Source organism: Schistocerca nitens, chromosome 3 (genome assembly GCF_023898315.1).
Source record: "Schistocerca nitens isolate TAMUIC-IGC-003100 chromosome 3, iqSchNite1.1, whole genome shotgun sequence".
In the NCBI taxonomy this organism is placed as follows: Eukaryota; Metazoa; Arthropoda; class Insecta; order Orthoptera; family Acrididae; genus Schistocerca; species Schistocerca nitens.
The window spans coordinates 605,965,464-605,980,621 of NC_064616.1; the positions used below are offsets into that span (position 1 = coordinate 605,965,464).

Genomic DNA, 15,158 nt, shown 5'->3' on the forward strand with positions numbered 1-15,158 from the left:
TCTGAATGTCTGCGGAGAAAGGCAGCCCATTATTCCTCAAGAGCCAGTATCTGTACTGGGATGTCGGAGTTTCATCTAATGTACAGAAAAAAAACAATGATCATTCCATATCTCTCTGCCACCAGAGTAGTTGTTTACGATGTACAGTGCCCACCCGACCTATCTAGGGAGACCTTACAAGTCTCCACCGTGTAGCGTAGGTCGAAAATTAAACAGCCGACCTCGTCACAGAATCGGTGACGCCACTCGGTTCCAGACTAGAGAAAGAAGTAAAGCATAAAGTACTTGAACCCCAGTCAGCGTTCCAAACACGTAGATACTCGTATGTTGCAATTCTCCGAGGGCGAGAAGCAACATTAGATGTCGATAAAAGGATTCCCCACCTACTTTCTGCCCAATTGTCAAAATATTGTGGTACAAGTCATTTTTGCCATAGATGTCTTAACTCTTTTACCAAGACTGAGTATCGTGAAGGGCATTTGACTGCCTGCTCTACGCAGAAACCGATACGTGTGGAAATGCCTACCCAGAATCAAAAGATCTTGAAGTTTAAGAACACCTACCACCAGGAACAATGTCCATTCATCTTATACGCTGACTCTGAGTGCCTCCTACTCTAGTGGGGCGTTGTGAAGATACAGAACGGCACGTACTGTACGCGGCAGGTTATCAAAATGTATGCTCATATGACAGCAGTTTCACCAAATTCTAATGACACGTCGGAGATAATCCTACGAAGTGGCTGCTCTCTTAGGTCGAAAAACTAGTGTGTGAAGTTGATCGCATTTATCGCAGCAACATTCGCATCACTGACTCGCAGGTGAATGATGCATTATACAAGCAGGCAGTTGACAGTAATATTTGTGGGCAGCTGTTGGATAGAAAAGCGGAAACTCCTAGTAGAGAGCTCTGTCATCTAAAGAGGAAGTTCCGCAGTGCACGTGACAACGCGTGCAACTTGAAGTACCAACTGCCACGACACATACCTATTTCCTTCCGTAAGTCCGCCCCGGTAGCTGAGTGGTCAGCGCGACAGACTGCCAATCCTAAGGGCCCGGGTTCGGTTCCCGGCTGGGTCGGAGATTTTCTCCGTTCAGGGACTGGGTGTTGTGTTGTCCTAATCATCATCATTTCATCCCCATCGACGCGCAGGTCGCCGAAGTGGCGTCAAATCGAAAGACCTGCTCCAGGCGAACGGTCTACCCGACGGGAGGCCCTAGCCACACGACATTTCCATTTTTTCCTTCCATAAATTGAACGAGTATGATGCTCACTTCCTTGTTGAGCACTTGCATGGTTTCGGCTTGAAATATCGTAAGGTCAGTGTCATACCTGACATCGTTGAAACGTGCATTTCTTTTTCCAAGCGAATCACGTCAAAAGTAACACTCCACTTGCTGTATTCGCTACGTTTCGTGGACGCATCTCTTCATAAACTTGCACATCACTGGAGCTGCATATCCGATGATGAGAAGTTTCAGTGTTTGACGAAAAAGGGGGCATGTCCTTACAAATACCAGGATTCGGGGTTCAAAATGGTTCAAATGGCTCTGAGCACTATGGGACTTAACTGCTGAGGTCATGAGTCCCCTAGAACTTGGAACTAATTAAACCTAACTAACCTAAGGACATCACACACATCCATGCCCGAGGCAGGATTCGAACCTGCGACCGTAGCGGTCGCGCGGTTCCAGACTGTAGCGCCTATAACCGCTCGGCCACTTCGGCCGGCCCAGGATTCGGGGGAGAGACCCCATGTAACCATATTTCCCGACACAACTGCATTATACAGTAAACTAACAGGCACAGCCATAACAGTAGATGAGTAAGAGCACATGGTGAATGTTTAGCAGGACTTCAACGTCCCTGATTCAGGAGAATACGCTAGATTGTACGTGAACACCGATGTACGCCTGCTCTCAGATATTTTTGAGAAATTCCGGATTGTATGACAAGTTTTATGGATCCTGCCTTCTATTACAACACGTCAGGGCGTTCGTAGGATGCTATGTTAAGAAGAACACGAGCCAGAATTGAACTGTTGACTGATGCTGCTCTTCTTCGCACGTGGGATTTGTAGAGGGCTTTGCTCACGTACACCAAGACGAATAATCTGCGAATGAGTGAGGAGGTGAATAGGCCACCTTACGATTTACGTTACATCCTTTACTTGGATAATAAATGACTTCCACGGGTATGCCATGCAACAGTCTCTGCCGTTTTGGTGAGTTTCGATTGCTGCCCAAACAGAAGTCGACAGACTGGAAGATGAGATCCAAAATGTGGCCGCTGATTCTGGTGAGGGATACGTCTTGGAGGCAGAACTGAAACACCTTACCCATTTGCACGACGTGCACAGTTACTTGCCACTGTGTCTGGAGCACCTGGACCTGTGCAATGGTACCGTCCTCAGGCTGACGACAGCGCTGGGAAGTAAGTGTAGATTTATTCTGCGCTACAGAAACCTTCAGCAATGTCTTACTTTGGGATTGAATCACCCATGGCATTGATGTAGACACCGAATAGAGGACTCTCGTGATGTCTGTCTTTGAAATTTTTATAAATTGATGAATAATTCAAGTTTCGGGAAAACCATGGAAATTTTAGAGAATAGCGTAAAATTTATTTAGTTTACCGATGATGGAAAAGGTCGTTTTGGCGCAAGAATTAAACTGCCAGATCAAATTTCAAATGGGCCACCATCTTCAATAAATGACTCGCTGCTGTGGAGATGGTTATGGTTTCAGTGCAGCTCACCAAGCCTGTCTATAACCGTAGGTATTTTCCGCTCCTCTCCAAACTCCACTTCGAGTCTGCGAAGCTAAACTTCGCTGGCCCTAAATTACTTTATATGGAGACAGACAGTTTCATCTGCTGGCTGAAAGGCTGCGATTCATATTAACTAGCTACCTACAACCCCGAAGCACCCAACAGCACCACTTGACCCATATTTGACAGAATGATCATACGAGAAATGGCTTGTGACCTTAAGGCGCTGCAGTCTGGAACCGCAAGACCGCTACGGTCGCAGGTTCGAATCCTGCCTCGGGCATGGATGTTTGTGATATCCTTAGGTTAGTTAGGTTTAACTAGTTCTAAGTTCTAGGGGACTAATGACCTCAGCAGTTGAGTCCCATAGTGCTCAGAGCCATTTGAACCATTTTGAACCTTAAGGCTTCGTTGCAGGAAAACACTAGCTCTGGGTGCAAGCTGCCTATTTTTTATTGCCTACCAATGACAAACAAGAGTTGCCTAGCAATCACTTACCAGATTGGCACAGGCAATAGCCTGCCGATACGCTATTTTCTACGAATTACCTACTAGAGGCGCCTTCCAATCAGCCACCAGAGTAGCACAGCCGGCCCACTCAATAGGTATCTCTTTTCAAATTGTCCAGTTATATTGCAGATATATGGCGTCGGTAGCCACCTTATAACCGAAATGGACAGTGTATAGGGGAAGACATTCACCAGTATCAAGCAGATAACTGCCCTGAAGAGGACCGCAGCAAATCGGTCGAAATGTCGGCAATTTGATTGTTTTAGTGTTTTATAATGATGTGGACTAACACGCGAAATTATTTTATTCAAACAATAAAAATTACTGTAGAAAATCGCAGAAATTTTTACTCGTAAACCATTAATTAATTTGTCACATCATATATTATTTCCTGACGTTTTCACTACTAAACTATAGAGAAAAAATTATTGTTAACAATAATTTGTTTATAACAGATTTGATCCTCTGCCTATGGTGCACTGACCTCGAATGAAGACGCCTAAGCAATTGAATTAGTTACAAAGGATGAGGAGCGGTTTCCCGCCATTTTAATGTGCTCTTATTGGCTAAGAGGAGCATGGGAATGGAAGGGGTTTTCCGCCAATTTCATGTCACACAAGTGCCTGACGACCACGTGACCAGTATAAGGTTATGTCCTGTAGCACATACAACTGCCTCAGGTGTGTGTTTAGGACAGGAGTTCGCCTGGGTGACCTTCCACAACTGCCCCACGTGCGTAGTAGGCAAGATAGTGTTTCTCTGGGGAGAGCGGAGGGGAGGGTGATCTCGCCCAATTGCCTCAGTACATAACCTAAAACAGGAAGTCCTTATCAGCGAACTTGAGATAAGATACTTATCTGGGCCAGAACTGGTCGTAGATAACTACTGCTTACCATTTACAGCGTTATTTTACCAGCAGAAGAGATGCATCGCCCACGTTTGTCTGAGCCAGAACATACACAAAGTAAGTGCCGATTTGGGCCAAAAGAAGCGGAGGAATTAAGAGCAAGACTAGATAATACGTATATAAAAACTGAAGAAGGATCAATGCTCCAACCTGAACTGCAGCTGCTGTCGGAGCCACTAGATCTGATAGCACAGGATATGAATTACTAGAGAAAGACATTTAACGGACGCTGGTTAAAACTGAATGTGATATCAGTAGTGATAGCAGTGTTGTTGTAGTACATTATGTCACGAATGCGCAAGTGTAGCCTTGTTTAATACAACAACAATACAGAAACTAAAAAGCACTATACATAACATACACTGAAACGCCAAAGAAGCTGGTGTAGGTACGCGCATCCAAATACAGAGATATGTAAACAAGCAGAATACGGCGCTGCGGTCGGTAACGCCTATATAAAACAACAAGTGTCTGCCGCAGTTGTGAGATCGGTTACTGCTGTTACAATGACAGGTTATCAAGATTTAAGTGAGTTTGAAAGTGGTGTTACAGTCGGCGCACGAGAGATGGAGACACAGCATCTCCGAGGTAGCGATGAAGTGGAGATTTTCCCGTACGACCATTTCACAAGTGTACCGTGAATATCAGGAATCCGGGAAAACATCAAATCTCCGACATTGCTGCGGCCGGAAAAGATACTGCAAGAACGGGACCAACGACAACTGAAGGGAATCGTTCAACGCGACAGAAGTGCAAACCATTCCGCAAATTGCTGCAGATTTCAAAATGGTTCAAATGGCTCTGAGCACTATGGGACTCAACTGCTGAGGTCATAAGTCCCCTAGAACTTAGAACTACTTAAACCTAACTAACCTAAGGACAACACACACATCCATGCCCGAGGCAGGATTCGAACCTGCGACCGTAGCGGTCGCGCGGTTCCAGACTGTAGCGCCAGAACCGCTCGGCCACCAGCGGCCGGCCTGCAGATTTCAAATTTGGTTCAAATGGTTCTGAGCACTATAGGACTTAACATCTGCGGTCATCAGTCCCCTAGAACTTAGAACTACTTAAACCTAACTAACCCATGGACATCACACACATCCATGGACAAGACAGGATTCGAACCTGCGACCGTAACGGTCGCGCGGTTCCAGACTGAAGCACCTAGAGCCGCTCGGTCACAGCTGCCGGATCTGCAGATTTCACTGCTGGGCCATCAACAAGAGTCGGCGTGTGGACCATTCAACGAAACATAACCGATATGGGCTTTCAGAGCCGAAGACCTATTCTTGTAGGCTTGATGACTGCACGACACAAAGCTTTACGCCTCGCCTGGGCCCGCCAACACCGTCATTGGACTGTTGATGACTGGAAATATGTTGTATGGTCGGACGAGTCTCGTTTCAAAATCTATCTAGCGGATGGACGTGTACCGTATGGAGACAACCTCATGAATCCATGGGCCCTGCGTGTCAGCAGGGGGCTGTTCAAGCTGGTGGAGGCTCCGTAAAGGTGTGGAACGTGTGCACCTGGTGGGACCCCTGATACGTCTAGATACGACTCTTACAGGTGACACGAATGTAAGCATTCTGTCTGATGACCAGCATCCATTCAGGTCCATTGTGCATTCGGACGGACTTGGACAATTCCAACAGGACAACGCTACACGCCACAGGTACATAATTACTTCAGAGTGGCTCCAGGAACAGTGTTCTGAGTTTAAACACTTCCACTTGCCGCCAAACTCCCCAAACATGGATATTATTGAGTATATCTGGGATGCCTTGCAACGTGCTGTTCAGAAGAGATCTCCACCCCCTCGTATTGTTAAGGATTTATGGACAGCCCTGCAGGATTCATGGTGCCGATTCCCTCCAGCACTACTTCAGACATTAGTCAAGTCCATGCCACGTCGTGTTGCGGCCCTTGCTCGCGGGGCCTCTAGACGATATTAGGCAGATGTACCAGTTTCTTTGGCTCTTCAATGTATATCAATAATTACTTACTGCTTACTTCCAAATACGTAGAAGCACATAAGAAACACTTAAACAAATGTAATATGCAACCTTGAGCATCTGCTGCGGAAGTTGCTGTACCCACTCTTGCAGCACGAGAGCTGAGGCACCGCAGATGGCCATACTCAACGCCATGCAGAATCTCAGCGGCCTCTGACGACTAGTGCCCGAGAGGAAAAATATATTGTTCATTTGTCAGTGCATGATTGTGGAGCATTGTCACGCACCTTGGGTCAGACAACAGGCTTTTTTGTAGCAAGACAATTATCTACATGGGCAGTACCCAGAACACGATGAACTGTCACCACAGCGACCATCGTTGTAGCTTCCCTTGACACACCAGCAGAGAGAAGCGTGCCAGCATTGGTGGGTCAAACGAGAAAACGTGACTCAGAAGTGACACCAAATTACCTTTTCAGACACAAGTCCCAGTTCTGTGTACAGCATCATAATGATTGCATCCAACCTAGTCATATGGGTCTTGCACCAGTGGACGTCTAATTGCGGTATTTCCGCGCAGATTCCAGTCTTCGTCACCGATGAACACTAGTCAGCATGAAACAGGTGCTTGCCGTCAACACACATCAACGTTCGGTGAACGGTCGATGAGCGATCGTTGAGGAGATAGTGTCTGTACCCCCTTGGTTTGTCTGAGTGCTCAGTTGCGCAACAGTTGCACTCCTATCCGCCTATACACATCTCCACAGCCGTCGTTTACCCCTGTTATTTATGGCTCGAGGTGCATCACAATTGCCTCGGCATTGGTTTTGGATAGCGCCATTTTTCCGTTCACGGTTTATTTTAATCACGGTGGCATGCGAACAGTTTACAAACTTAGGCATTTCAGAGATGCTTCCTCCCTTGGCCTGAAAGCTAATGATCATGCCCTTTTGGACGTCAGATAAATCGCTCCATTTACGCATAACAAAAATGACTGCACTGTTTTCCGCGTGCCCCCGACAAGCTATATATATACCCTTCATTACCAGTGCTACCGCCGCCGTCTGAGAGTGATTATTTCACATTGACATCGAACATATGCGTTGGTCGCATTAACATGACTGGACCGTATGTAGGTAAAATATAAGTTAAAATATGGATGATTTTTTTGAACTACTGTTAAAGCACAAAAGCCGACTGTTTTATAATAAGTAAAGTTAAATAAAACCGATGCTTTCCACTGGTGTTTCTCATTTTTGCTGATGATGCTGGTTCTCAACTTTGGGATCTCCAGGGTGTAGGGGTGTGTAAGGAATAGCATTTTTTGATTTTGAGGAAACAGAGAACCTCGTTGATGGGAGTTTGTGTAAAAGTGTATTTTGGAACAGTTATGGGATGGAAATGATGGAATTCTGTTGAAAACAGAGGGGACAGAGTGGGGAGAAGGCGAGCCCTGACGTAGACAGGAAGACGAGTATTTAGTTAAAGCTGCAGGAACGGATAGATCTGTGGGCGACCTTCACGATCAGGTACGGAAGACTGGTCGAAATTTCGTCGGGATGGAATGTGGAGTCCGTCTAGGTGAAACGTCGAGAAGGTGCGCTAGTATAAGCGCGGCAGAATACGTAGGCTGGTAACGAGGGATAAACGATCGGCCGGTTGCTCTCAGTTTTGCAGGAAATCTAAAAGTTCAGAATATCTCAAGGTGTTGAACGTTGGAGAGGAGAGGAAGGAAATTAATAAGCTGCCACGGGATTCGAGTGGGGGGAGCGTAGACAGATGTAGGAAGCGAAGCATGGTGAGTGCCATTCGAAGGTTTGGAGGTAGTGATTGACTTTTGGTGTATCAGAAATCCTGCAACATTAGCGTAAGAGGTAATATGTCGTATGTAAGCTTTGTAGCTGTGGAGTATGGTAAATGAATGCAAAACCCATGTACTAACAGTTAGTAGTTTCGATATTTTTATTCTTCTGTGGGCTTTTTATTGTATGCTTAGTACATAGAGTTTCCAATATAGCTTTAATTTGTCCGCACATTTGTAAATGGAGAGGAGCAGTCATTGGGGTGAGAGCTATAGATGTCTTGTCTTATAATTATTTCCAGTACCTTGTGCAGACTGATCTATATAAGACACTTGTTGCTCAGTGATGTAAACTAGTTGAAATGGCGAATAAGGGATTGTTAAGTGTTATCACTAGAGGGTTGTACAAAGCATTATGAGCATTGCGTGTTGGCGTTGCAGACACGTGACGCAGCAGGGAAAGTTTTAAGTATTTAAGAGAAGCAGAGAGTAATGGGAAATCATTCGAGTAACGATACGATCCGCCAATGGGGAAATGCAGTGACATAAGCCACACTGACAAAGGGCAGCTTGGTGCTTTCGCTTACTACCATGTGTCCAATAAAAGCCCATGTCCCCATAGCATAATACTTAATACTGCCCTTTCCGGCTTCCTTTCGCGGTGCAATGCATATTTTGAGCAGCCATTCGCCTGGAGCTGACGTATCCAGACACGACCGTATTCTTGGTGTAACGAGAAACGCGATTTACCTGACTAGGCGACACGTTTCCTTTGATCCACAGCCCTGTCTCAATGATCCCATGCCATAAGCACGGCGCCTTGCAACGAGCATCTCTGGAACGGCAAAGCTCGTCGGCTGTTCGGATGTTACTGTGGTGAACAGGCTGTTCGGATGTTACTGTGGTGAACATCTATGGAAGGCGTTTGAAGGATGGACGGACCGGCCCATTGTAAATTGTAGGGAGAAGACGTGGGGGTGAGAGCTATAGGTGTTTTGACCTACAATTATTGGTAGTATCTTGGAATGGCAGGTCGATAGGAGCCACAAGTTACTCAGTGGGGTAAACTATTAGATATGGTGTCAGAGGGATCGTTGAGAGTTATCACGAGAAGTACATGCAAAGCATTTGACGACGGCCCACCACAACAGTGAATACCAGAAGAATGGTGAAGCCATGAGTAGGCGACAAGGTGTTGGGCGTCCACGCTTCATCACAGAACCCGGAATTTGGAGGCTTGCCCATTCTGTAAAGCATGATAGGCTGTGATCTGTCGCATATCTCATGACAGAGTACAAAGTGCAGGCACTAGTGTTTCAGAGCACATCGTCTAGCGCACATTGTTGATCTCGGTGCTGTTCTAGTCCCCTGCGTGCTCCCATGTCTACCCAACCACATCGTCAACTACGATTGTCATAGACATAGGATCATCGAGACTGGACCACGGATCAAAGGTAACGTGTCGCCTGGTCAGATGAATCACGTTTCTCGTTACACCAAGAAGACGGTCGTGTCCGAGTAGGCTTTTATGGGACCAGTGGTAGTAATCGAAGGCATCATGACACTTGTGGACTACGTAAACATTACTGTGGACCATCTATGCCCCTTTATGCTTGATGTCTTCCCCAACAGTGATAGAATCTTCCAGCAGGATAACTGTCTGTCTCACAAGACCAGAATCGTGCTGCAGTGGCTTGAGGAGCATAATAGTGAACTCACGTTGATGATCTGAACCCGCTGAAATGCATCTGGGACGCTATAGGGCGCCAGCTCCACACCCACAAACCATCTGTCCGCAATTTACGGGAATTGCGTGACTTGTGCGCAGACATCTGGTTAATTATATCTCCAGAAACTCACCAAGGACTCGCTCGTCATATCCATGTCACACAGAAACACTGTCGTACAGTTTTTCAGAAGTACACTAACATGCTGTTAGGCAGGTGGCCATTATCTTTTGGCTCGTCAGTGTATATGAATACCATTCCATGCCTAACAGATAAATCACATATCAAAGTAGACCATTAAATGAAGGCGAGGGTAAAATACGGTACATGGAAAGCTGAATTGCTCGGTATTAAAATATAGATACAGAACAACAAAGTTATGTTTGATGTATACTGAAAACTCACAACAACTGAGGCAATAACACATCCGATATGAAATCACCTAAGCTCACACAAATAAGCAGTAGTTAGAGATGTGAACATTTTTAAAATATTAGAAAGAATCAACGAAAATAAAGAAAGATGGCTCTCACAGTTGAACAGAACACAAGAAGAAAAACTTTTATCATATAACCTCAGTGGTAGAAGAAACTTTGGGGGACCAAAGAAACTTTGGCAACAACTTCCTCTGTGACCGGAACATTGGAGTCGACTGCTACTTGAAAGAGGAAGAAGAAGAAAAGAAAAAAAAAATAGTGGAATAGGGAGGAACCCATCCCCTGTAAAGATATGTAACGACTGAAATCATAGAAGAGCTGCCGTATAATATCGAAAGAACTTAGAGCTACTGTTGAAACAGCCACATTACAAGTATAGATGACTATCATAGCCCTTCCCTCGGTTGGAAATGAGTTTGTTAAACGTGACCTCCTGAGCACAGTGATGACTGGCTGATTTGGAAATCCCTGAATAGTCTGTTGTCAGGAGTGAGCATATCAAGGGTCAGTCTTGCAAGATGTAAATACATTGAGAAAATAACATTCAGTGTAATTGTGGCGAAGAAACGGAGAAAGTTATGAAACTGAACGGAATACTATACTACAAACTGCCACAAATACATAATATAAAGATAGCTTGGTTATAAATCTCGGTATCAAACTCATGAAAAAATGCGAGAAACATAGAACAATAGCTAACACAAGCACAGACTTCCACACAAACGAACGTGTAAGAGACACAGAAACTAAAGAGGATGAGAAGAAGAATACAGAAACTAAAGAGGATGAAAAGAGGGAAACAGAAAATACAAAAAAAATAGCTAGCGACACATAACCACAAATAACCACCATGAATATCTCTTTATCTTTTTCAGTCGAAGCTTAAATATCGCTCACCTAACCAACAATTCCATTGACAAGTATTTCCCTAAAATAGAAGCAAAACCAGAGCTATACTAGGCATCAAGTATTTATCAATTAAAGTGCAACATGTGCGGTGGAAGATATGTGGAACTAGTAGTATATTTGACACCATATATGCTGGAGAGCCAAAGAAACTGTTGCACCTGCCTATATCGTGTAGGGCCCCCGCGATCACGTACAAGTGCCGCAACACGACGTGGCATGGACTCGACTAGTAGTGCTGGAGGGCACTGACACCATGAATCATGCAGCGCTGTCCATAAATCCGTAAGAGTACAAGGGAGTGGAAATCTCTTCTGAACAGCACGTTGCAAGGCAGCCCAGATATGCTCAATAATGTTCATGTTTGGGGAGTCTGGTGGCCAGCGGAAGCGTTTAAACTCAGAATAGTGTTCCAGGAGCCACTCTGTAGCATTTCTGGACGTGTGGGGTGTCGCATTGTCCTGCTGGAATTGCCCGAGTCCGTCGGAATGCACAATGGACATGAATGGATGCAGGTGACTAGACAGGATGCTTACGTACATGACACCTGTAAGAGTCGTACCTAGACGTACCAGGGGTCCCATATCACTCCAACTGCACACGCCCCTCACCATTACAGAACCTCCAACAGCTTGAACAGTCCCCTTCTAACATGCAGGGACCACGGATTCGTGAGGTTGTCTCCATACCCGTACACGTCCATCTGCTCGATACAATTTGAAACGAGCCTTGTCCGACCAGACAACATGTTTCCAGTCATCAACAGTCCAATGTCAGTGCTGACTGGCCCAGGCGAGGGGTAAAGCTTTGTGTCGTGTAGTCGTCAAGGGTACACGAGTGGGCCTTCGGCTCCGAAAGCCCATACTGATGATGTTTCATTGAATGGTTCGACGCTGACACTTGTTGATGGTCCAGCACTGAAATCTGCAGCAATTTTCGGAATGGTTGCGCTTTTCACGTTGAACGATCCTCTCTAGTCGTTGGTCCCGTTCTTGCAGGATCTTTTTCTGGTCGTAGCGATGTTGGAGATTTGATATTTTACCGGATTCCTGATATTCACGGTACACTCGTGAAATGATCGTACGGTAAAACCTCCACTTCATCGTTACCTCGGAGGTGCTGTGTACCATCGCTCGTGCGTCGACTGTAACACCACGTTCAAACTCACTAAAATCTTGGTAACCTGCCATTGTAGCAGCAGTAACCATCTAACAACCGCCCCAGACACTTTTTGTCTTATATAGGCGTTGCCGACCGCAGCGCCGTATTCTGCCGGTTTATATATCTCTGTATTGGAATATGCATGGCTATACCAGTTTCTTTGACGCTTCAGTGTGTAAAGAGCATAGAAATACAGAACAATTTATGGAACTCTGCAGCACCAACATAAAACTAAAAGAGATAAAGGCATGTAAATTATAAGACTAATTTGTGAGGAATACTTTCTTACTCTACAGGAAAGTAACGGAAAAGAAATGTCTATTAAACTACTAGATAAACCTGTCAAATCGCACATTTCCTAAATTAACAAAAGATATGGTCTAATATCTCTCTCTCTCTCTCTCTCTCTCTCACACACACACACACACACACACACACACACACGCACACACATACACACATTCACAAATAAGAGCGAACCTACAAACACTGCATTCTTGAAGTTCGCAATTCACACGATAGTCAAATGAACGCACAGCTACGCAGCACTGAATGTAAAACGTACAAAGTCAATGTAGAATTTATGTGAAGTTACGTATAGTACAGTTTTACGAAGTTAAGGTAAAGTACTTATAGAAACCAAATGCAGTTTAAGGAGAAGTGGGCTTCTAAAAACCAGAAAAAATGTTTTTGTCTTGAACCTCTGTCGATAACTAATGGGAAAATAAGTTCTCATTACAACATTTGAAACTGAACAGTGAACACCGTAAGTCACAGAAAAAGCATATTTCAAAGAGAACAGATTTAACTCTACAGTAATCAAAACATAAAAAAGAAGCATATTCAAAATGTTTATGTTATCATCAGTGAGGATGCTTTCCCAGTTATCTGAAATGGGTCTTGGGAAAACTTTCCTTAATTTTCAGCTAATGATAGAATGGGTTACAACAAAACTATAAAACGGTGGCTTCCACGACGCGGAAGTCCTCTCCAGTTTTTCTTAGCAAGCATGAAAAATAAGAAGCGCTACAACATCCAACAGACGATTAAATCAAAATAATACTTGTTTCTTTGTGTTGTAATGTATAGTTCATGCGCTATCAGTTTCTCGAAATACTATATAGCTACAAGTTATGACACTACCATATTGGGTTTTAATTGCAACTACAGAGCCGTAAGCACTTAGTTGCGTAGTTTTGTAGCGCTGTAAGCTGCAATTCACTCACTGTTCCTGCCGCTGTGAGAACGTGCACTCCCGTCGGTCCCAGTCAAATGGATCATTTCCGCTGACTGGTCTTGTGGCCTGATACGCGGTAACTGCGCCCCCTCTGCCACTGTTGGATCGACGCACAGGCTGTGCTGAAAGACGCAGTATTTTCTGTTTGCCGGTATCAGTCTCCAGTTTGAAGCTAATCCTCGGAAATGATACAAAATTTGCATTGCTCAAATTCAAAACCCCTTTTCATTTCCTTTTTGTTCTTATAGCTTGTCTCTCTCTTGCACTTTTAATTTTGTTCGTATTTTTGAAGAAGCCGTTGCCGGAACATACGTTCCTAGAACAGAAGCTCGCAGACTTCCAGCTGAAAATCGTTACAAAATTTTGTTGGGTGAACAAAAGTGTGATATGTGACATTTTAAAATCAACCGCAACGTCGACAAAGGTTACGAGCGCAAGCCACGAAACAGTAACGTCTGAAAGTCATATTATACGATATTCGCTGTAGCTGTGACATCTAAGTACACAAGACCGAAAAACTGTTTTATATTTGATAACGAAGTAAAGTTTCAAATACTGAAATTTATTTCTGAAATGCAACTTAACTGTGACAGGTATAGATGTACTACCTAAAGTGACATGTGAAAATTTTGCCGGGCCGGTTTGAACCCGGCTTTCCAGCTTATAGTGAGCGGTCGGCTTACATATTTCTTTAATAATCAAAGTTCTTAAATCAAACAGAACTTTCTCTACAATTAACTTTTATACACTGACTAGAAATTACAGAATACAGGCAACTAAGGAAACAATTTTGTGTAGGTCTTTTTATTTTTTTAATTTTTCAGTTACGTAGTGTAAAATAATAACAGAAAACTCATTTATTTAACATGGGGAACAGGAACAAATAACTCCAAGATGCTCCTGATGTGCGAAAACAAATGGGCCATCGCTCGTTTTCAAGAAGCCAGTTGAGGACATAACTTTGGAAAACAACGCCGAGTCTTTGATGATCATCAGAATATTTCTCGAAATACTATATAGCTACAAGTTATGACACTACCATATTGGGTTTTAATTGCAACTACAGAGCCGTAAGCACTTAGTTGCATGGCTGTCTTCACTTAGTCGCTGCAGCTACGTAAGGCGGGTGACCTTGAACGAGCTTCGCCTGGCTGCCGCCAGAGCGGGAGGGATCGCGCTCTAGTTCTAATAGAGTACGATCCGCTGCTAAAAAGAGCTTCCGGTGCGGCACCGCCCTTCCGGTCGGGCGCTGATTGGCTGGCTGGGCGCTTATCAGTAGTGACGTAGCGCGCAGCTCTTATCAGTAACGACTACCGCGTGCTTGCTGCTACTGAGGCCACTGCATCTCTGACTGTTCACGAAGGAACAGCATTGTACAGACAGCCATGCTTCATTGTAATTGAAGATACAGAAGCATGTTTATACTGTTGTACATATCACCGGGGAGGTTCCAACTGTGGGGCACGTTGGAAAAATGTTCCCTAAATAGTGGACTGGTATTAGACGTATCGTCTCAGTATGTGGTGTCGTGTCAGCAAAAACGTCCAAAAATCGATCTCTTTCTTGGGGTCATTTCTGGAAAGATAAAGGACGACCATACCATTCGTTCGGACGGAGGAACGTATTGGGGACGATCATGTGCGTTGACACCTGGAGATAAATGCCCTGTACCCGCTGGAGAAGGAACTATACGTCCACTGGTGTGCCGCAGAGGACACGGTGTTTGTCTACGTCGTCCACATCAC

General features: G+C 44.6%; 1 protein-coding gene across 1 annotated transcript in view; it reads right to left on the bottom strand.

Moving 5' to 3' along the window:
* LOC126249677 (organic cation transporter protein-like) overlaps positions 1-15,158 on the bottom strand; it is a 210,546-nt gene that overhangs the window by 142,416 nt on the left and 52,972 nt on the right. Inside the window, exon 2 of the mRNA XM_049951356.1 lies at positions 13,403-13,535. Coding sequence (XP_049807313.1) covers positions 13,403-13,535 — 133 coding nt within the window. The remainder of the gene's footprint in view (positions 1-13,402; positions 13,536-15,158) is intronic.